This window comes from Dromiciops gliroides, chromosome 6 (genome assembly GCF_019393635.1).
Source record: "Dromiciops gliroides isolate mDroGli1 chromosome 6, mDroGli1.pri, whole genome shotgun sequence".
In the NCBI taxonomy this organism is placed as follows: Eukaryota; Metazoa; Chordata; class Mammalia; order Microbiotheria; family Microbiotheriidae; genus Dromiciops; species Dromiciops gliroides.
Genome location: NC_057866.1, coordinates 127,289,513 through 127,313,912, shown reverse-complemented (window position 1 = coordinate 127,313,912; position 24,400 = coordinate 127,289,513). Strand labels below are relative to the sequence as shown.

Below are 24,400 nucleotides of genomic sequence, written 5' to 3'. Positions count from 1 at the left end.
TCTCTGGATAAGGGAAGAGTTTATGACCAAACAAAAAATAGAGAGGATTATGGGAAGCCAAATAGGTAATTTTGATTATGTGACATTTAAATGCTTTTGCACAAACAAAACTAATGCAACCAAAATTAGAAGGAAAAAAGGAAACTGGAGGGAAATTTTTACATCAAGTTATCTGATAAAGACCTCCCTCATTTCTCAAATATATAGGGAACTGAGCCAAAATATATAAATATAAGAACCATTCTCCAGTTGATAAATGGTCAAAGAATATGAACAGGCAGTTTTCAGAAGAAGAAATCAAAGCTATCAATAACCATATGAAAAATACTCTGAATCACTATCGACTAGATAATATACAAATTAAAACAACCCTGAGATATCACCTCATACCTGTCAGATTGTCTAACATGACACAAAAGGAAAAGGGGGGATGTGGAACTATTGAGATACTAATGCACTGTTGGTGGAATTGTGAACTAATCCAACCATTTTGGAGAGTAATTTGGAACTATGCCCAAAGAGCTTTAAAACTATACATATCCAGGGCAGCTAGGTGGCATAGTGGCAAAACACCAGCCCTGGATTCAGGAGTACCTGAGTTCAAATCCGGCCTCAGACACTTGACACTTAACTAGCTGTGTGACCCTGGGCAAGTCACTTAACCCTCATTGCCCTGCAAAAAAAAACAAAACCCTATACATATCCTTTGACCCAGCAATGGCACTATTAGGTTTGTATCCCAAAGAGATCATAAAAAAGGGAAAAGGACCCACGTGAACAAAAATATTTATAGCAGTTCTTTTTGTGTTGATAAAGAATTGGAAATTGAGGGTCTGTCCATCAATTAGGGAGGGGCTGAAAAAATTGTAGTATATGGTTTTGATGGGATACTATTGTGCTATAAAAATGATAATTAGGATGGTTTCAGAAAAACCTGGGAAGACATGTGAACTCATGCAAAGTGAAGTGAGCAGAACCAGAAGAACATTATGCACAGTTAACAGCAACATTCTTAGGATGATCAACTGTGAAAGACTTCACTACTCTGATCAAGATAATGATCCAAGACAATTCTGAAAGACTTATGATGAAAAATGGTATCCACCACCAGAGAGAGAACTGATGAACCCTGAATACAGATTGAAATATACCTTTTTAAACTTTATTTTTATTGCTTCATTTTGTTTTCTTTTGCAACTGGGCTAATATGGATATATGTTTTGCATGACTTCATATGTATAATTGATATCAAATTTCTTGCCTTCTCAAGGAGGGAGGAGAGGTGAGAAGAAGGGAGAGCATTTGGAACTCAATTTTTAAAAAAATTATTGGTTTTTTTCATATAATTGAGAAATATTTAATGAAATAAATAAAAATAATTTTTAAAAAAGTAAAGTTGGACTCTGAGAAACTGAGAAACCAAGTAAGGTACTAGAGAATAGGGAGTGAAACACACACACACACACACACACACACACACACACACCCCTCATAGCAGAGAGCCAAGGATTTTTATGGGGTTTTGGGCAGCATAGATGGATGAAGAATTGAAAATGGTGTAAAGGTGGAGTGGCTAGGTGGTGCAGTGGATAAAGCACCGGCCCTGGATTCAGGAGGACGTGAGTTCAAATCCGGCCTCAGACACTTGACACTTACTAGCTGTGTGACCCTGGACAAGTCACTTAACCCCATTGTCCCGCCAAAAAAAAAAATGGTGTAAAGGTAAAAGACATCAATAAATTATATTTTTAAAACCCTCTGTTCCTTCCTCTCCAAATCCTCGGAGTCCCTGCTTTGTCTGGTTCTAATGGGCCATCAGCTTACACATTCAAGTACCAGTCTCAGTGGGCATGTTGTAAAGGAAAGGTCAAATACTTTTACTCTAAAGGAGGAAATGCAAATCTGAACATCACCCATCCTCTTTTACTGTCAACCCTAAGATACTGTCAACAGTGAAACCCTTCTCTCTAAACCGCTGCCAGATTTCCTAGGCAGAGTTAGAATAAATAATAAGATTCCCATAGGATGTGTCCCAATCACAGCATTCCTTGACTTTTGGTGCTGGCAAAGCTTTGGCCATGGGTGGAGGCAAGCAGTGTAGGTGGGAAACCTATGGTCATGGGGTGATTCCACATAGGTTAGCATCACTGGGGTGCTACCCAAATGCACATCTCATCAAAAAAGGAAGACTGTCCTAGTTACTGTCTTAGTCTTAGAAAAAAATAATATAGAAATGTCCATGAACATAACAAATTAATATAGCTTTTCCTCCTTATATATTGTGTCTATCACATGAGTCTGTCACTCACTTGCTGTGTCAACAGGATTACATTTTCTCTCTACACCATGACTTGGTTTTCTTACCTTGTTAAGATGGAAGTGATACTCCCTGCCAACTTCAAAAAATTATTATAATTAATGAGTTCCCTCTGGATATAACATGACCTATATGTATACATGTTTATGTAGAGAGTATGCTCTGGGCTGACTATCCCAGAAGTGAGTATATAATTTTTTTGCAAATTCCCATATTCAGTTATTTTCTCAATAAGCTCTCTCCATATATATCAAAAAGGAAAATATCTTAAATATGAGAATAAAAGTAATACTTTTATCTTCTCTACAAAAGAGTTCCCTAGAAAGTCAGCAACTCATCTTCAAATGTACAATTTTAAAATCCAGGCTCCTTTTTGTAGTAGCAAAAAATTGGAAACAGTAGATGCTCATCAATTGGGAAATAGGTAAACAAGGGATAGTAGACAAATTTAAATGAATATTACTGTGCTGCAAGAAACCATGAACATGATAAATACAGAGGAGAATGGGAAGACATAAACTGAGGCAAAGTGAAGTAGAACCAGGAAAACAGCATACACGTGATTACAACAATGTACACATAAAGTATCACAACAAAACAAACAAACCTGAGCACTATGAAATCTTAATGACTGAACTTGGCTTCAAAGATGAGATATGAGAACATATCTCCCTTTATTTTATTTTTTTTATTTTTGAAGTTTCATGTACAGTCATCTTTTTATTGTACTAACATTATGTAAGTGTTTATTTTAATCCATAAATTCAAAATGAAATAATTTTTTTTAAAAAGCTCTCCCTCCCTTTAGAAAAGTGGACAACAATAGGTGTGGAATATTAACATATAATGTTGGGCTTTGTTGAGGTATGGATTACTTTTGCTAAATTCTTTTTTTTATCCTTTGTTATAAAGGATGGCTCTTTGGAAGCAGGAAGAAAAAGGAGTATACTGGAAAATATAGATGATACAAAAATAAAAGATATCTTTTTTAAAAATCCAAGGTGTACCGATGACTTATAAAGGGAAAAGGGCACAGCTACTGAGTTAGGATTGCAGGGACTAAGTAGGGGCAGAAACATGGCTGTGTTGAAGAAGTAAATTCTTCTGAGGCAAGAAGCATAGGCAGAGACCAAAATTCAAGGTACAAAATCCAATAGAGGAGCAAGGTGAAAGTCCCAGAGGATGAATGTATGGGTTTAATATGGGTGAGTTTCATAGACCAAAGGTACCAATTGGAATTCAGAAAAGTCAGATAAGCAAAGAAGTGGGTGGATAGTGCATTGGTGACATGGAGGTTAAAGGGCCAGTGAGACAGAATTTGCCTTTATAAGCAGTAGAAACAAATGTCATGAACAATATAGTCTTACCTATCTGGCGCCCTCCATACTTTTTTAGGTCTAGAAAGATCTCTTATTGGGCACCTAGAAAATTAAAAGAAAAAACCCAACTGATTAGTGTGCATATATATGTATACATATAAATTCTATTTTTTCAATTCACAAAAATCTACACTCTGTCCCTTCTGCTCCCCAATACAAAGGAAACACAAAACTTTTGTAATAAATATACCCAATCAAGCAAAATTAATTCTCACATTGTCCTTGTTCAAAATATATATGTGTGTATGTGTGTGTGTGTGTGTGTATATATATATATATGTATATATATATATATGTGTGTGTGTGTGTGTGTGTATATATATATATATATATATATATATAATATTCTGCACCCTGAGTCCTCTCTGGTCAGGAGATGGGTAACACTCTTATCTTTGGGCATTACAATAATCAAAGTTAAGTCCTTTAAAATTGTTTGTCTTTACAATGTTGTCATTACTGTATAACTTGTTCTCCTAGCTCTGCTCACTTCACTCTGCATCAGTTCATACAAATTTGACTAGATTTCTTTGAAACCATTCCTTTCATCATTTCTTATGACATGAGCATTCATATACTGTAATTTGTGAAACCATTTCCTATTTAATGGGTACCTCCTGTTTCCAGTTCTTTGCCACCACAAAAAGAACTGTAAATACTATAAATAAACTGATTGGTTTATGGAGACTTATAAACATTTAATTGTGTTGGATGAGTCATAGTCCCCAAGTCCTAACAGCAAAAAACTCCAACAAACCCTAACCATTCAGAAATAGTCTTGCTACAATGATCCAAGACAATCCCAAAGGACTAATGATGAAGCATACTATTCACCTCAGAAGAAAGAACTGATATTGAACGAACACAGACTGAAGCATGATATTTTTCACTTTCATTTTTTTCTTATAGTCAAGTTTTCTTATGCAAACTGACTAATGTGGTAATGCTTTACATAATTGCACATGTATAAACCTTATCTGATTGTTTACCACCTTAGGGAGGGGAGAGAAGAGGGAGGAAAGGAGGGATAAAATTTGGAATTCAAAACTATAATTAAAAATGTTTTGTTTTGTTTTATTTGTTTTTATGGAGCAATGAGGGTTAAGTGACTTGCCCAGGGTCACACAGCTAGTAAGTGTCAAGTGTCTGAGGCCGGATTCGAACTCAGGTCCTCCTGAATCCAAGGCCGGTGCTTTATCCACTGCACCACCTAGCTGCTCCTAAAAATGTTTATTATTTATAATTTTTTAAATTAAAAAAAAAAGAAATAGTCTTGCTAGTATGGGCCTGAGAGTAGTTACTAGTACAGCTCAGAATTGATTTAACCACAGTGCAGGAATATCATCTCCAGAAGGCCCCAGTTAGAATGCACACTTTTTTGTTTGGTTAGAAAAACCTTACTGGGGGGCAGCTAGGTGGTGCAGTGGATAAAGCACGGGTCCTGGATTCAGGAGGACCTGAGCTCAAATTTGGCCTCAGATACTTGGCACATTAGCTGTGTGACCCTGGGCAAGTCATTTAACCCTCACTGCCCAGCAAGAAAGAAAGAAGAAAGAAAGGAAGGAAGGAAGGAAGGAAGGAAGGAAGGAAGGAAGGAAGGAAGGAAGGAAGGAAGGAAGGAAGGAAGGAAGGGAGGGAGGGAGGGAGGGAGGAAGGAAGGAAGGAAGGAAGGAAGGAAGGAAGGAAGGAAGGAAGGAAGGAAGGAAGGAAGGAAGGAAGGAAGGAAGGAAGGAAGGAAGGAAGGAAGGAAGGAAGGAAGGAAGGAAGGAAGAAAGACCTCATTAACATAATAAAGCAAATTTAGTCATAGATTAGATGGACCACATCTTGGATATTAAGGGAATGTTTGCAGGACAGTTAAATATCACCAGAGCAGGGCAAACATGGATGACCCTGGGCAACACTCCTAAATGTGGCAGAATCATAGATTTAAAGCTGGAAGGATTCTTAGAGGAGATTTAGTTCAATCCCTTCATTTTACAGATAAGGAACTGTCAAGATAATGGAATGTGATAGATGAGATTTGGCAAATACTCAGGAGCCCACCTGAGTGGATTACTGGCTGATTTGACTGGATTAGTAGTTGGCTAGATTCTAAGCACATCTGGCTGGTACTTGAGAAAGCATGGTTCTCAGAATCTAAAAAAACTTTGAACTTCCGGCCCAGTCAACCAACCAGCTTGAAGAACCTCCCATTTCTGGAAGGGGACAGGAAGGAGGAAGGAGAGCCTGTGCAGAGAGCGCTGTCTCTTTTGGTTCCTGACTTCACTGTGGTGGCGGGGGAGGCAGAGGATGAGACAGAGGAGTTGAGGAAAGATAGAAAGATAGAATTGCCAGGTTGTAGGAATTCTGTTCTTAAGCTTTCTCTTTTACTATCTTTCAATAAACCCTTAAAAACCTAAACTTGTTTTATCAGTGATTTTAGTCAGTTTCCCCCAAAACTGAGGGAACAGATTGGGACCCACATTTAGAATTTTAAATTACACAGAACCAAGGTCCAAAAAGGTCAAAGGACTTACCTGAGGTCACACAGGGGATCTATAGATAGAATTTGAACCTAGATCCTTCAGAACCTCTACTCTCCACTGTACCATGTTACCTACCTATTATATAAGAAGGGTTTCTTCATCCACCCCCAAGCTTCTTTTGACCAGCACCATTCCCTCCTCATCCTCATTAATACTCCCACTGCCTTTTACCATCATTTCGCTATGAGGCAAGTGCTTCTTTCCTGTTTCCCTAAAGTCAGCTGGAGCCCTCTCTCCTCAGTATAGTTTTGAAGTAGGGACTTTAGAACTGTGACCAGTTAATGATGTTTCCCTGAGTTCAAATCCAGCCTCAGATACTTACCAGCTGTGAGACTCTGGTTACTTAACACTGTTTGCCTCAGTTTCCTCATCTGTAAAATGAGCTAGAGAAAGAGATGGCAAACCACTCCAGTATCTTTGCCAAGAAAACCCCAAATGAGGTTATGAAAAGTCAGACACAACTGAAATGACTGAACAACACTTTTGGACAGGATAACATTCTAGTGTACTTTTAAGTCATACCTTATGGAAATGATCACCTATTCCAAAAAAAAAAAAAAAGCAAAAGAATAGTCCTACTTCACAACATTAAGTTCTAGATGGAAGAAGAAACAATATATGTAGAAAATGAAAATGGTCCAATTCTTCAGTTGAGGGGTGGGGGGGAGAAGGGGGGCAGGTGAGCACATGACTCACTATCTTTTTTTTTTTTTTTTTGCTGGGCAATGGGGGTTAAGTGACTTGCCCAGGGTCACACAGCTAGTAAGTGTTAAGTGTCTGAGGCTGGATTTGAACTCAGGTCCTCCTGAATCCAGGGCCAGCGCTTTAACCACTGCGCCATCTAGCTGCCCCTACTCACTATCTTTATATCAACCCCAAGAGGCAGATGTTATTATTAACCCCATTTTATTGATGAAGAAACTGAGGAGGATAGAAATCATGTTCCTTGCCCAGCATCATACAACTGTTTGAGGTTATCAGTGTCTGAGGCTAGATTTGAACTCAGGTCTTCCTGATTCCAGGTGTAGGGTTCTATCCATTAGGCCACCTGGCTGAATATTCCTGCATATAATACCACTGTGCCAATCCCAATGTCTCATTTGTATTGGGACCATATTGCTCTCTAAAGGAGAGTAGCCCACAGAGAATCAGGTAAGAAACTAATTCATGAAAAAAATCAAGTTTGGCTACATACTAATATTTTCTTTTCTTTTTTTTTTTTTGCAGGGCAGTGGGGGTTAAGTGACTTGCCTAAGGTCACACAGCTAATAAGTGTCAAGTGTCTGAGGCCAGATTTGAACTCAGGAACTCCTGAATTGAGGGCCGGTGCTTTATCCACTACGCCACCTAGCCGCCCCCAATATTTTCTTTAAAAAAAAAATTAGCAAGCATTTCTTATCTCTCCCCCCAGAATGTCCCCCAAATTGAACAATAAAAAAAGAAAAGGAAAATTCTCATAACTAATATGCATAGTCCAGCAAAACAAATTCCCAGACAAGTTACATGAAAAAAACAACAACCCATAGTAATCTTTTCAATGAAGTTCACTTATGATTGCATTTATTACCATCAAGTCAAAGTTTTTTCCCCCTAGGTGTTTTTTCTTAACGCATCAGAATTTTTTAAAAAATTTAAGTAAAAAAGTCATCATTTTAAAAATATATGACATAAAAAATATATGACATAAAATTTTGTAGTTTTACAGTCTCATGATTTATCACAAAAAGATGCTTATGACTGCACATGTATAACATTGAATTGCTTGAGTTTTTAAGGGAGTTGGGGAGGGAGGGAGGAAAAGAATTTGGAACACAAAGTTTCAAAAATTGATGTGAAAATTTCTCTATGCATGTAACTTGGGGAAAAATTCTAAATAAATAAATATTTTTTTAAAAAAATAGATGCTTAAACTAAGTTATTTTAATTTGAAGTCATCTCATTAATGTCTGTTTAGCTTCTTTGTGGAGGCTTAATTAATGTCTTTCCTCTCCTCACTCACTGATCATGCATTATGTCAGTCGAGCTACATCTTCAGGTTAAGTATAATAAAGATAATCGTCTGGAACATTTGCTTGCTTGCTTTCTCCCAGTAAATGCATTACCTCACAAGGCTTTTTTTTTTTTAAGTTTATCCATCATCCCTTGGGGATGGGGGGGGGGGGGGACTGCCTACTGAAGGGTTTTTCTTCTTGTGCACAGATTATGAAATTACAAATACACGACCATGAGTTTTTAAAGAAGCTTAGCCTTTTATTATTTATCTAAGCTGGGAAAACTAAAATCCTTAGCCTTGCTACAGACTAATGATTGCACATTATACAGCAACAACACTTGGGGCTATTTCCAGGTTCTAAGGGGTGGGGCAATCTAAGTAATTCTCTCATTCAGTCAGAATGTTCTTCCTCATTTAACTGCCCTTCAGTACTTAGACTTTTTTTCCCCCTCACAGCTATTTTGGTACACTGAACATGTATAGGCCAAAGCAAGGCTCTTGGGAGGTAGAAAATGGAAAGAGTGGGCTATTTCTCACAAAATCAAATCTAGACAAAATCGCTGTATCCCCAAGTTGGAAGGGACTTTATACGTTGTCTCATCCAACCAAAAACCAAACAGAAATCCTCTCTGCAAAATCCCTACAACAAGTAGTCATCCACCTTCCTCTGAAAACCTGCAACGGTACGATCCATTCTATTTTAAAACAATTCTAATTATTAAGAAACGATCAGCTTAGAGGGGCAGCTAGGTGGCGCAGTGGATAGAGCACTGGCCCTGGATTCAGGAGGACCTGAGTTCAAATACAGCTTCAGACACTTGACACTTACTAGCTGTGTGACCTTGGGCAAGTCATTTAACCTTCACTGCCCCCCCCCCAAAAGAAAGAAAAACAAGCATCGGGCTTACTGACTGACAACCTCTGAAACAGTCTGTGATCTATCTCAGAAACTCATCATTCATTTCCTTCATCTTTCTGAGAGCTTCTAAGATAAAATTCCCAGAAACCACTAACTAGACTACTCCAAATGCCCTATCATGAACTAAGTTCTCTTCTTTCCCTGCCTCACCCTGGCAGGCTCCAGATGCCCATCGAATTAGACCAGTGAGAGTAGTTGTCATGTCTAGGGCCTCACCTTGTCTCTGCTTTTGTAGCGGAATTACAAACTGCAAAAGAAAAAGGCAAAGGAAAACTTCAGTTTAAAAATCATGGTAACATTGGTGCTCTATGCATTTTGCTTTATAACAATTATGCAACCTTTATAAAATGGCAGATAAAATAACAAGTCACTCATCTAAGTAATATTATAAAAAACAAAACACATCACATTTTCCTTGTAGCAGGTCACTCATAAATTGTATTCAATCGATTTTGTTGTTAAAAGGACATTGATTTTTCCCCCCAGTCATTTGTCAGAGTTTGAGGACTGTGTTTCAAAACTTGGATGGTAACCTTGAATAATGTTTTTATTGCAGCATAAGTGAGTATATTAACAGGGATAGTAGTCATCTACCTCAAACATAAATAAAGGGGCCTCATTTTATAAAGGAAGGAGGAAAAATAGAATTCCAATTCAACCACTTAGGCTCTATTCTCATAATTATAACATGCCTTCAATAGTCATCAAAGAAAATTGTAGTGTAATTTCTACATTACCCCACATTTCTGCTTAATGGTCCCATTATGTTTTTCCTCCTCATCATGTCTACCTGAAACCAAGACTGCTCAGAATAAAGCTATCAAAGTTGATGTAGTAATTTTAAATAACAAAATGGGGGAAGAGTTTTTCATTGAACTATAGTAGTCAAAAGCTGAAGTCATCAGATGTAAAGAGTAGATTCCAATCTTGAGTGAAAAGAGAGGTGGGTTTTTTTGTCTCATTATCTGCTTTTACTACCACATACAAGAATTCCTATGCAGTTGCTATTTTAAAAAAAAACTACTATAGAATAAATAAGAATTTAGAGCAGAGGTAAGGATTAGGAGACTAGACAAATGCTAAAAAACAGACAGTGGTATTTTCTGAGTAAAAGTTAGGTCACCCCTGTCTCTTCAGTTAGTAAGAAGAAAGACATAAGAATGACATCATTTAATGCCTATAAATAGACTGTGCTCTAATAAGAATTAACAGAACTCCTGTCTCCAATCCCAATCCAATGCAGTTTTGAGGCACCTAGATGGCACAGTTAAAAAAGTGCTGACCTTAGAGTCAGGAAGACCATAGTTCAAATCTGGACTCAGACACTTATTACTTGTATGACAATGGGCAAGTCACATACCTCAGTTTCCTCAGCTGTAAAATGGAGATAATAATTATCAAAGGGTTGTTGTGGAATTAAATGAGTGTTTGCAAAATACCTAGCATTATAGTAGGCACTATAAAGATGATTATTCTCTCCCTTCTCCCCCACTTTATTACTGAAATCCCTAAATTCCATTAGTTAAATGTAATATGCATTTGGAATATTCCAGAAACCTAATTTAAACCCTATATATTCAGAATATTGCCATAAAAAAGCTATTATTAGTTCTACCACATTATCATTTGTGGAGACAGATTCTATAAGATATATTATTTTCCTTGGGAGATTCCAGGTAACTCTGAAAGCTTCCAAATGACTTTTGTCCCCTTAGGGATCATTGTTACTTCTTCACTGTGGTCACTTTAATTAATGTTGATAGATTCCATGCTTCAGGTAGAGGCTGAATAAGAAGACCAATTTCAAAAAAACAAAACAAAAACAAAAACAAAAAGATCAACGTCACTATCAATTCTAAGAAACCTAGACATGCTATAAAACACAGAGAGAAACACAATTTCTGTCAGGCTACTCCTCAAGTTTAGGAAAGAGTAGGTGAATCTTATAGTTAAAAGGTAATTTTCTTAATTTTCCTGGGTTTTTTTAAGGTAACTACATTTCTGGTTAGCCATATCCAAATTCTATGACCATGGGAAGGTTGAAAATAATAGGATAAGGACATCTAGGTCCTGTCTGTGTTTAGTTACCTATTGAGTTTCTATTTTATTTTATTTTATTCTGAACTTAAGAAATAAAACAAGCTTTTCTATAACACAGTAGGATATTTTTTAAAAAGATGATTGTATATGAAATGGCAATTCTATTATGTACAACTTGGTATTTCTTTTAAATATATAATGAAATTATCATGTAACTTTCTTTTTTTTTCTCTTTTTTTCTTCTCTGCTCACCCCACCCTAGAAATGGCTACCATTAGATACAAATATACGTGTGTATATGTAGAACCATTCTATACATACTTCTATTTATCAGTTCTTTCTCTGGATGCATCTTCCTTCATATGTCCTTTGTAGTTAATTTAGGTATTTATAGTACTTAAAATGATTTAGTCACTCAAAGTTGTTCTTAAAACAATATTGTTGTTGCTGTATAAAAATATTCTTTTCCAAAAATTAGAGAATCTTTTCTATGTTAAAATAGTTATAAAGCTTGTTTTCTATCTTTAAATGCAGAATTCTCATAGGTCAGAAAATAGTCAATGAAAGTAGAAAAAATGAATATGACTAAAATTTTTACCCATGCTTTATTGCTTTATAATTTTCTTGCCTAGATAATTTTTCCTCTCTGTTTTAGAGAATAGGCTTTTTAACTGCTGCCTCGGGGCAGGAAGTGGGGTGGGCAGGAAGAATTGGGAAGATGAGAGGAAGGTGGTCCCTGTATTGTGTGAGCGCCCACATGGCCAGCTCTAGAGACCAGGCCTGTGGGGGCCCTGGCGGGTTCCCCAAGGCTGGGGGCTGAGCAGGGAAGGAAGGGTAGGATACAGGAGAGAAAGGGGTGAGAAGGGCCCAAGCTGAAGTGGTTGGCATCCATGCCTGTTGGGGGGCATCCTGCCCCAGCAGATGCTTCCCCCTCAATTCCTCTTGTGATTTCAGCAGGGACACATCCTCCTAACCCTGCTTGCCCCAAACAAGAGGCCCTGAGGGTGTGACAGCCACCTTGGCCCCAGCATTGACCTTCCATTCCTGGTCAAACCTTTCAAGGGAGTGGCCTTTGCAGCTCTGTCTACTCCACCAATTCCTACTAGACTATAAGCTCCATGGGGGCAGACATTGTGTCTTATCAAATTTTGTATCTCCCACTGAACCTAGTACCATGCTCTGCACACAGTTGGTGCTTAATAAATGTTGAGTTGAACACACAAAAGAGAATAGTCTTTTTAGACACCTTGTCAACTACCAGTGTCCAAAGCTGAAAAAATCAACATCATTCATGAATTAGGATTCTGATTATACTTCTGAAGGACAATCAATGATTTTAAATGAGACCATATTTGTTGACTGAAGGTTTCAAGCACTTGAAAGTCTTCACTAACCAATGTTGTCACTAAGGGAAACAAAATCTTCAATATTAAAACATACTTGTTGAAATTCCTATATATTTTATTTTTTCATGAGCACTGATGGCATTAATCAAGATAGAACATAAATTATAAAGGTTGACAGTAGAAAAGTTAACAAAATTGTAAATCCCAAATATGTTTATTAATCATGTCCTTGATAATCTCTTTCTTACATTAGCATATAGCTCATATTAACACATACATTTCATGAGATAAACTTGTTTGTAAAATTAGGAAAGTTTCAAAAATGATCTCTCATTTAATTCAATGCAACAAATATTTTTAAAGAATTTCTATGTATAAGGCTCTGTGCTATCCTCTAGGAAGGCAAAGATAATTATAAAATAGCCTCTGCTTTTAAAGAAGCTTGAATTTTTTTGTTTGTTTGTTTTGGGGTAAGACAATTGGGGTTAAGTGATTTGCCCAGGGTCACACAACTAGTAAGTGTCAAGTGTCTGAGGTTGGACTTGAACTCAGGTCCTCCTGACTCCAGGGCCAGTGCTTTATCCACTGAGCCACCTAGCTGCCCCAGAAGCTTGAAATTTTTTTTTTTCTTATGAGATATTTTATTTTTTTCCGTTACATGTAAAGATAGTTCTCAACTTTTGTTTATACATGCTTTACAATTTCAGATTTTAGAAGCTTGAAATTTAATGGAGGGAAATGATGGTCAAAGGACATGAACAGGCAGTTTTCAAAGAAAGAAATTCAAACTGTCAACAGCCACATGAAAAATGCTCCAAATTACTAATAATTTTTAAAATGCACATTAAAACAACTCTGAGGTTCTATCTCATACCCATTAGATTGGCCAAGACAACAAAAAAGAAAAATAATTTGGAGGGACTGTGGGGGAAAAGGCACACTTATACACTATTAGTGGATCTGAGAATTGGTACAGCTATTCTACAAAGCAATTTGGAATTAGCCCCCAAAAGTCACCCAACTGTGTATACCATTTAATCCAAAGTGATACTTCTACTAAGCCTATGCTCCAAAGAGATCTAAAAAAGAGGAAAAGGCACAAGCATTTTTATAATGAGAAAAAACTGGAAACTAAGGGCATGGAATAGCTAATCAAATTATGTTATATAAATGTAATAGAATACTACTGTAAGAACTAATGAAAGGGGGGGCAGCTAGATGGCGCAGTGGTTAAGGCACCGGCCTTGGATTCAGGAGTGCCTGAGTTCAAATCCGACCTCAGACACTTAACACTTACTAGCTGTGTGACCCTGGGCAAGTCACTTAACCCCCATTGCCCCGCAAAAAAAAAAAAAAAAAAAAAAAAAAAGAACTAATGAAAGGGCTATTTTCCATGGAACCTGGGAAGATTCATATGAATGAATGCAGAGTGAAGGGAACAAAACCAGGATTTTATTTTACAATAAAATCAACATTGTCAATAAAAACTACTTTGAAAGATTTAAGAACTCTGATCAATACAATAGCCAACCATGATTCCAGATAGGTAGATGGAGAGGTAATGGACTCAAGATGCAGAATAAGACATACACTTTGGACATGGCCAAAGAAGAAATTTCTTTTAGATGACTATGCATCTTACTAAGATTTTTTTAATCAAAGGGAGAGAGTAAGATAAGTAAGAGGAAGAAAAAAATGTTTGCTCACTGAAAATAAAATTTTTTAAAAAAGAAACTTCATGGGAGGGATAGAAGGTCAAGTATACAAATAAGTATAACTTAAAGGAAAGTAAGAAGGGCAAAGGAAAGATACAAGTAACATGGCTATGGGAAGTTTGAAGAGAAAGATCACTTTCACATGACAGCTTGGGTCTATTTAGTTGAGTAGAAGAAACCCGAGATTGGCCTTGAAGGGAGGAACTTCATTAGAAGAAGAAGGAGTGGTAGAATCCCTTTCAGGCATGGGAGAAGACACGAGTGATGGCACAGAAGCTAAAGAGATAAGGACAATCCAGTTTGACTAGATTGCAAGATATATGAAAGGGATTCATGTAAGATAAGCCCATACAGATAGGTTGGAGCCAGGTGGTGGAGCAACTTAAATGACAGGATAAGGAGTTTATATTTTATTAAATAATGAGGAGACACCTAAAGGGTTTTGAGAAGTGTGGCATCATCTTAGCAGTGTGTTAGGAAGACTACTTGGGCAGAAGGGTAAAAGAAGATTTGGAGAGAGGGCAGATTAGAAAAAGGAACACCAGAGAGGATAATAGTCTAGGTGAGAAGAGATGTCAACCTGATTTTGGATAATTTAAGCCATGGGAGAAGAAAGGATTACAAAGGTAGAGAATACAGAGAGAAGATGGCAGTAGGAGTACAGAAAGAGTAGGATGTAACAGATATTGTGGAAGGAGGAACAAGAAGATTTGGCAACTGCTGAAGAAAAGATTTACTGTGAGGTGAAGCCTATGTGTCTAGGAAGATGGCAATACCACCAACAGAAACAGAAAAACCACAGGATCAAATTTAGGATAGAAGTGCGTCTATAAAAGGAGATGATTATACTAGATGGCTTCCTTCTGAAGTCCTTTTTAACTCTGGATCTGTGATAATAGAATCAAAGAATTTATACCTTGGATAGTATAGAAATCATCCAGGCCAGTCTCATCATTTTATAAATAAGGAAATTGAGACTTAGAGGAGCTAAGTGATTTACCTAAGGTCATACAGGTAGCAAAGCAAAGATTAAGACCCATTTCCTTTCACTCCAAATACATTGTTCTAAGATAAATTCAGTTTTAAATATGTAAGGTTTGAGGTGCTATTAGGATCTATATCCAGCAGGTAATTAGAAAGGGTGAACTAGAGGTTTGGGAAAGAGGTTGGAAATAGAAATATTAGATTAGTGATTCTTCTACAGAGAGGTGATAAATAATTGAACCCATCATTAATAAATAAGGTGGGAGGGGGAGCTAGGTGGCTCAGTGGATAAAGCACTGGCCCTGGATTCAGGAGTTCCTGAGTTCAAATCTGGCCTCAGACACTTGACACTTACTGGCTGTGTGACCCTGGGCAAGTCACTTAACCCCCATTGCCCTGCAAAAAAACAACAACAACAACAACAACAAAAATAAATAAATATATAAATATATAAATGGGGGGGGGCAGCTAGGTGACGCCGTGGATAAAGCACTGGCCTTGGATTCAGGAGGACTTGAGTTCAAATTCAGCCTCAGACACTTGACATTTAACTAGCTGTGTGACCCTGGGCAAGTCACTTAACCCTCATTACCCTGCAAAAAAAAAAAAAAAAGTAGATAAGGTCACCAAAGGAGAAAGTTTAGAGGAGATAAAAAGACCTAGTACAGAACTGGGAGGAATATTGACATTTAATAATTTGGAAGAGGAGTAGCCAGTAAAAGAAAGAGGAGTGTCCAGAGTGGTGGGAGAACCACAATACAAAAGTACCATGTCAGGGCAGCCAAAGAAAGTAGATATCACGAAGAAAGGGGTGATCCACAGCATTAACACCAGAGAGAGGTTCAAGGAAGATGGGGAAACAACTAGGTTTGGGGAGATAGAGGTAATCAATGACGTTGGAGAGAGCTCTTCAGTACAGGAGTGGGGATAGAAGCAAGGGTGCATAAGATTGAGGAGTGAGAAGTAGAAGGAGCAAGTGTAGACTATTCTTTCTAGGCATTGAACAGTAAAGATGGCGAGAAAAATAGAATCATAGCTTATGAGATGACAGAGACTCCACTAGAGCTTGTTAGTATTTTTGTTTGCCTTTTTGTTTTCTTTTTAGTATGTTTCTAGTCTGAGGGGAAGTATCCAACAGGAATGGAAAGACTGAGAGAAGTGATGAAATCATGGAGCAAGGCCACGGAGGAGACTGAGATTACAGTTAGCTTCCTCTGAGACTGGAAGGACAGTAAGTTAGAGAAATGGAGCTGATAAAAGTTCATCACCAATGACCTCAATCTTCTTGATCAAACAGGAGGCAAGGTCATTTGTTGAGAGAAGAGGGGTATATGGGTGTGAAGGTGAGAATTAGGAGGAGGTTTTAAACAGTACTGGGAGGGTGTGAAAAAGAGTGGATAAGAGATGAGTAAAAAGATTTCCATGCTTTCTATAGGGCCCAGAGATTAGAAAACAGACATTTGCAGCCGACTCAGTGGGCACAATTTTGTTATTTCTTCCAGGTATCAGCAAGCAGTCATGGAGGAAGGTAGAAGTTAGAGCAAAGCTGAAAAGGTGGAAGGTGAAGGGAACAAAGGACTTAAGGGTAAAGAATAGAAGGTGATGGGGCAGCTAGGTGGCACAGTGGATAGAACACCAGCCCTGGATTCAGGAGGACCTGAGTTCAAATCCGGCCTCAGACACTTAACACTTACTAGCTGTGTTACCCTGGGCAAGTCACTTAACCCCAACTGCCACACCAAAAAAAAAAAAAAGAATAGAAGGTGATTCTATTGGTTTAGCTGTCCATAGGGTAAAAGACTAGGCAGAGAGGAAAATGGACCCAGAGCATCATTGATAGATTTGGAAAAGAGGGAAAAATCAAGGACCTTCCTCTGCCAAAATCAATAACCATTATGTAAAATATGTTCTCATACTGAAACCTCAGCAAAGCGATCCTTGGCTGCTAAGAATTCCAGTCAAACATTAAAATTTCCAGTCTACCAGCCTTCTAGAAAATTTCAAATAATTTATTTAAAACTTGTGTACGTGAAATGTCAATCCAACTTGAGTACTATACTACAACTAGGCTGCTATGTGGATTCCCACTCTGCCATTTGGTTGAGAAGATTGCCATCTACTGGAATAACAGAGAGTGAACACTCCCACTAAGACCACATTATATGAATAATACAAATACTAATAATACTTGTCATAGTATACTTTCCTCTTTAAAAAAGCAGTTCAAAAGAAACATGAAATGCACAAATTTAGAGAATTCACCCCAAATGTTCACAGGGACGATTTGCATTCCAAGCTCATATTGGTCTGATCAGCCACTGTTGAATATGCTGTAAACTTGACTTGAACATAGTGGTGTCATTTTGATCCTCTTTGAGAAGGAAAACCACCACTAATACTGTAGAACTAGTGAAGGGAAACCTTGATATCAACTAAACACTACAGAGTCCCACAACTACTTAGTCATATATCAAGTTACTCTAAACTTTAAAGTCTAAGGATACAACTATAATATGTTAGCCCTGTCACAAGGAGCTATGACAGGAACTACCTAAGTTATCCTAATTATTTCATCACTCACCATTTTTTTTTTAGAAAAAAGATTTCAAACAAAGAAAAAATTTACCCTTGCCCTACTACTCTCCAACTATTATTTATCAACCCCCCCTTTTCATTTTGCCACATTAAAATATAATAATACTTTTTTGTTGTTCTTTTGTCTTGTTTTGTTTGTGGGACAATGTCAGTTAAGTGACTTGCCAAGGGTCACACAGCGAGTAAATGTCAAGTGTCTGAAGTCAAATTTGAACTCAGGTCCTCCTGAATCCAGGGCTGGTGCTTTATCCACTGCTCCACCTAGCTGCCCCAATAATACTTTTAAAAGGCACTATATCTGATGTTAGAATTATCCTTGAGGAAAGATATGATAAATTTTGTCTTGCACTGCTTTTGTCCACTGGTACCCTCATTTTCCCCTTTCCTCAATGTATATATACTCTTTCAACACTAGACAGTTGTTGAAAAAGTATGAAATTAAGGAGAAGGTAGCTCCACTAAATGGTGTTTTAAAAGATGACCTGAGTTCAAATCCAGCCTCAGACACTTACTAGCCGTGTGACCCTGGGCAAGTCACTCAACCCTCCTGCAAAACAAACAAACAAACAAACAAAACACTAAAAGATTGAACTATCTCTTCTATATCCTTCCCCTATTCAAAATTTAATTTGATTCAACAAAAACACTTATCGAATGCCTATCATGTGCCAGGTTGCACAAAAGGGGTTGCCCTTGGGTATTTTCACCTTCAAGGAAGTTCCTAATGTTTATTATAATCTGATTTTACTTGTATAACAACCCAAAAATGTGGTTAATGTATTATGCTAATTGTCAGTGTAGCCCTGTAATCCATCTCCAATCAAACTGCCAGAGTGATATTAAAACCTAACTGATAATATCTGTCTGTCTCACAATCAGTAAGCTCCAGTGGGCTCCCTTATGCTTCTAGGATAAAATAAGAATTATTTTCTTTTTTAAAATGTAATTATTTTTCTTTTTAATGTAAATTTTCATAGTCTTGTTCTAGCTTACTTTTCTAGGATTATTACACATTATCCCCCTTCACACACTGCCTTCCAGACAAACTGACCTACTTACTCTTTTGTATTTATGGCATCCCATTTATCATTCCCCATATCTTTGCACTTGTTGTTCCCCTTACCTAAAATGTACTTTTTCCTTACTTCTTACATGAGATCTCTAATTCCACTCTATCTGCTAGCATCCCCTTCAAAAACAAACAAAAGTAAACAAAAATGTGTTTATTGTGTAAAAAAAATTGTCAATGTAGGAGATATAAAGATTAAATAAAACATTACCCTTGCTCTTGAGGAACTCCAATTAAATACTTTAACCAATTTCACCTTATGTTCTATTTCAGTTCTTTATAACATTTTCCACAAATCTTTCATAAAAGGGTGGTAATGGGGAAATACACTTCTTGAATGTTTCAAAGAGCTGTCATTTCATGGGTATGACAACTTCCTCCGAAGATGTAGATTGCAACCCTTCTGTAACTTAATGGTCTTCTAGAGTTGCTGGGACTGAAAAATTCATTGCCCTACATCCAAACTAGAGATTAGTTTCTCTGAGCTTAGCTAGACTAGTCCTCAGACAACAGACAAGCACATTAACCTGTACTTGAGTGCTTTCCAACTTGGTAGGACCTTCTAGAATTTGCCTTCCACTTAGCATAACCCTCCAGATTCCAGTATCATCTCCACATCATGACTGACAAGGAAGGCTTTAACCGAGGTATAAAATAAAGAAACAAAGAACTTGAATGACATCAAATTCCACTTGCCTCATTATCTTCCTCCTAATAACTCATATACTAACTGTCCATACTACTTATTTGTAGTATGGACATACTATATTACTATACTATACTACGGTACTATATTTGCATATTATATATACATATATGTACATATCCTATGTATATTCATTTTATGTGTAGATGTCTTTTCCCTCTCACTATTTTATAAGATCGTTAAAGGAGAAATCTGATCAGAAAGGCAGCATGGTACAATGGAAAGAGGTCTGACCGAGGGAAAGTCATTTAATCCCTGCTCTTGAATTTCCTCTTTTGTTAAATGAGGAAGTTGAATTAGATGTGGTCCTTTCCAGGTCTAAATCTCTGATCCTATTTCTTCATATCACAGCAGCAAGCATGGTGTATTTTACATAGGAGATGCTCAATACATTTGTCAACTGATCTCTCACTCCAGTCTGTACTTTTGTAGATGTGGTTGATGCTATTCACGCAGTCAATAGAAAGTGCACTATATGCTTTTTTAATAGTAGTAGCAAAGTGCACTTGCCCAATCACACCTCTTATCTGAATGCCCTTCACCCCTAACACCCCCTCCTCCTCATCTCCTCGTCTAAAAACAGAAGTTTAAGGTGCATTCCTCCCTTCATTGCAGAGGTGACAGGCAATGAGTGTACTGTTGGTATGCTGCTTTTACTAAACTTTTTTTTTCTTTTTTAATTTTATAAGGGGAGAGAAATATATTTAGAAACGAGTGTGTCGACAACAAAAGGCGTACGTTAAAAATTAAAATTAAAAAGGAGCCCAAGGTGCAAATAGAGCAAGCTAATTGGGACTATATTAGGACTTCAGTCACAACCTCTAGCAACTATTTCAAACAAGTTTTCAGTTCATTCGTTTTTCAGTCCTGTCCGACTCTTCGTGACCCCATTTGGTTTTTGTTTTGTTTTGTTTTGTTTTGTTTGGGGGGGGGGTGGCAAAGATACAGAAGTGGTTTTATCCAGGCAAAAAACTGTATCTAGGCAAGGAAATGGATCGGAAGTAATCCCTTAACAAGTAAAAGGTGAAACTGCAGAAATCTTGTCACATAATCTCCAGAGAGACTGTGTTACACAGAAGAAACGAGCCTGGAGAAAATGCGTTAAAGACTGAAATGTATCTGTCCTAAAAAAGCAGGTTAGCCTTTTAGATTGCAATAAGGCTGGGGGGGGGAGGGGAGAGGAGGGGAGAGTAGCTTCTACACCAGTGTCTCACTTTCCCAGCGTGATTAGTTCCTGGAGCACTCTGCTAGGATTTAAGACCTTGGAGGCCACTCAGTCCAGCCCTGTCATTTTTACAGAGGAGAAAACTGATCTTCCGAAGGGTTAGGTGACTTGCCTAAAACCACACAGGTAGTAAGTAGCAGGGCTGGCATTGGAACCTCAGTCCACACCATCCCCCCGCCCCCCACCCCGTGCTTTTCCCACTCCCCCACGCCACGTCTGGGAGCAACTATTCTACTTGCTAAATACCGCTAAATGCTTCCCCGGGATCGCAGAGACGTCGTTAATGGGGGACGCCCCCACCCCACCCGCACACGCTGCCACCTCGGGCCCCTCGCCGCTCCCTCGGCCAACGGGATGCAGCTGCAGAGCCCGACCCACCGGGCGCCCCGCCTGCACGGGCTCCTGAGCCACGTACCACTGCCCGCAGGTCTAGTCTTATAAGAGGCACAAAACCGCGCTGGCTGACATGCGTATTCCATGCATGCCCAGAGGTTCCAGCCGTCCCGAGGCGCTCTCTTCTGCCGCGGACAGCAGCAGCCGCTCTTTAGGCCAGGGCCGCCGCCGTGGGTGCGTGCTGATGATGTGGCTGGTGCTGTTTCCCAAGCCCTGGCTCGCGCTCTCCTTGGTGCTGCTGTTGTCAGGTTGCCAAGGGGACCCTCACGTGTGCGCGTGCGCTCAGGCCTCTACCCCTCCCCCACCGCCCACGCTAGGCTCGCTCCGCCCCCGGGACTTCTTTTCCCTCTGGACTTCGTTCCACTGCTGGAGTCTGAGTCCCCAGCGCAAGGGGAGAGCAATAGAGATGGGGACAAGCGGGTGTAAGGCCGGCAGACTGTTCTAATGCTGATCGTTGCTAAGGGGGCCCTAGAGTCTGATACTGCACCTCCTCCGGGGAGACTTAAGTAGTCACAAGGTGGAGGTTCTAACTCAGCATTGTTGTTGTCTAAGCTTAGACATACTTTTACTACCGCCGCCAAAATCATAGGATAGTGGCTAACATTTATATAGTGCCAAGGACTTTACCTATGTTATCTCTACCTGTAAGGTAGGTGCCGTTATTATCCCCATTTTACAAATGAAGACACAGAGGCCAAGAGAATTCAAGTGATTTGCTCAGGGTAACGCAGCATGAGTGCTGAGGAAAATTTGAATTTAGGTCGGCCTGACTCTTGAGTTCAGCCCTCCATTCGTCACTACAGCACTTAGCTGTCAGGAGCTGGAAAGGACCTCAGAAGTTATGTAGACTAACTTCCCTTCGTTTTACAGCTAAGGAAAATGGATAATTTGCCTAAGGTCACGCAAGTAATAGACATCAGAGGCAGACTTTGAACCCAAGTTCAGTGACTACAGAGCTCTTTCCAGTATGCTATACATAGGGTTTACAGCTTCAAAGCATCTTGGCACTCCACCAGGGGAAAGTGTGACATATCAACCAATCAACAAACATTAATTAACTTCTGGAATCTGCTAAGCCCTGGGATAATACAAAGGCAAAAATGTGCAATAGTTGCTGTTCTCAAAGAGCTGACTTTTGTTTGGGATGGTGGGTAGAAAACCATGTGCATTTATAAATATTGGCATAGGGAGCTGTGATTTCATTGGTTTAGGAAAATCCCAGGCTAGTAAAGCCCTTTTTCCAGTGTGGTTACCACCTTGTGTAACTTCAAGTCTTAGACTGTCACCTAGAATAAGAGCCAGGAAGTGAAACAGGAAGAATCTGAAGTGAGATTTTCCAAGTTTCAAAACTGGTTTTCAATCCATTACCCCATTCTGCCCCATATCCATACATCTGTGTATATAGAAGATAAATATACACAGGGAAGAGCCCTCCCTCACTTCATTCCAATTCAGTGCAAGTCATGACATCACCCAATGTCATAGTCCTCTTCCGGAATGAAGGACAAACAACAATATACAGAAGAGGCAGTGTAGTCAAAAGGATATTGGTGGAGCTAGGTGATATTCAAGTTTGAATCCTTCCTCTGACATTTGCCAGCTGTGACATCAGATCACAGGACTTAGAACTGGAAGGAACCTTAGATGTCTAAACCCCTTTGTTTTACAAAATGAGGTGGAGGGGGCAGCTAAGTGGCGCAGTGGATAGAGCACCGGCCCTGGATTCAAGAGGACCTGAGTTCAAATGTGACCTCAGACACTTGACACTTACTAGCTGTGTGACCCTGGGCAAGTCACTTAACCCTCATTGCCCTGCAAAAAATAAAAAATTAATTTAATTTAAAAACAAACAAACAATGACAAAAAATGAGGTAGCCAGATCACAGATAGTTTAATTGATTTGCCCAAGATCACATAGGTAGTATCAGGTCCAGGATTCAAACCCAGGTCTTCTGGTTCCAAATATGGTGCTCTTTCCAAGACAGATAGAAATAAAAATTTTTAAATGTCTATATGTAGGGGGCGGCTAGATAGCACAGTGGATAAAGCACCAGCCCTGGATTCAGGAGTACCTGAGTTCAAATCCAGGCTCAGACACTTGACACTTACTAGCTGTGTGACCCTGGGCAAGTCACTTAACCCCCATTGCCCCGAAAAAAAAATCTATATGTATATGAATTCACACACACACTATATATATACGTGTATATATATATATATATAAATTTCAAGGGAGTTAAAGGGAGAGGAGGGGGGGGAAATAAGTAAAAAGGGAGGGAAGGAGATGAGGGAGGGAGAAAAGGGGGGAGGAGAGGACCCAGAGAAAAGGAGGAACAGAAGTAGGGAGGGGAGGGAAGGGGAGGGCAGCTAGGTGGTACAATGGATAGAGCACCGGCCATGGATTCAGGAGGACCTGAGTTCAAATTCGGCCTCAGACACTTAACACTTACTAGCTGTGTGACCCTGGACAAGTCACTTAACCCCAATTGCCCCACCAAAAAAAAAAAAGTGGGAAGGGAAAGAGAGCAAGAGAAAGGCAGAGAGGAAGCAGGCAACATGACACTAGACAGCCAATTTCTGTTAAGAAAAGATGGGCTCAAGTTCCATCTGTGGCACGTACTGCTTGTATGAAGTTACTTAGAGGGTCCCAAAATATCAGTATAGTTCTAAGTTGGGACACCCTATAAAATGAACCAAGGGAGGCCCCAAACAGGCTGAATAGGAAAAACTTCACAAAGGCATGCTGAGAATACCTACTCTTTTGGGGGAGGGGGGGGCAATGGGGGTTAAGTGACTTGCCCAGGGTCACACAGCTAGTAAAGTGTCAAATGTCTGAGGTCAAATTTGAACTCAGGTCCTCCTGAATCCAGGGCCAGTGCTTTATCCACTCCGACACCTAGATCCCCCCCCTTAAACATTATAGCAAAGCTGCTGTTGGTAAGCAAGAGACCTTAGTGGCCACACCTTTAAGAAAATTCTGCCCACTTCTTCTGAATTCATTTGTTTTTGTTTTATTGGCAGGGTTTGAGGCCCTGGGGTCGGATAGATATCAGAGTGCCAGAAAGTTTCACAGATGGAGTAGCTTTCACAGAAAGCACAAGTTTATTTACACTCTTCACTCGGCTGTTGGGAACACTAGGTATAGAGGATGTCTCAACCCACCCCACCCCTTTACAGTGGAAGGGGGAAGT

General features: G+C 39.0%; 1 protein-coding gene across 1 annotated transcript in view; it reads right to left on the bottom strand.

The window, feature by feature from the left end:
* Window positions 1–21,466, bottom strand: part of THEGL (theg spermatid protein like) — a 63,392-nt gene extending 41,926 nt beyond the window's left edge. The window contains exons 1-3 of the mRNA XM_043969620.1: window positions 21,232–21,466; window positions 9,353–9,383; window positions 3,685–3,738 (exon numbers count right to left, since the gene is read on the bottom strand). Coding sequence (XP_043825555.1) covers window positions 3,685–3,738; window positions 9,353–9,383; window positions 21,232–21,295 — 149 coding nt within the window. The 5' untranslated portion in view covers window positions 21,296–21,466. The remainder of the gene's footprint in view (window positions 1–3,684; window positions 3,739–9,352; window positions 9,384–21,231) is intronic.
* Between the last annotated feature and the right edge of the window lie 2,934 nt (window positions 21,467–24,400).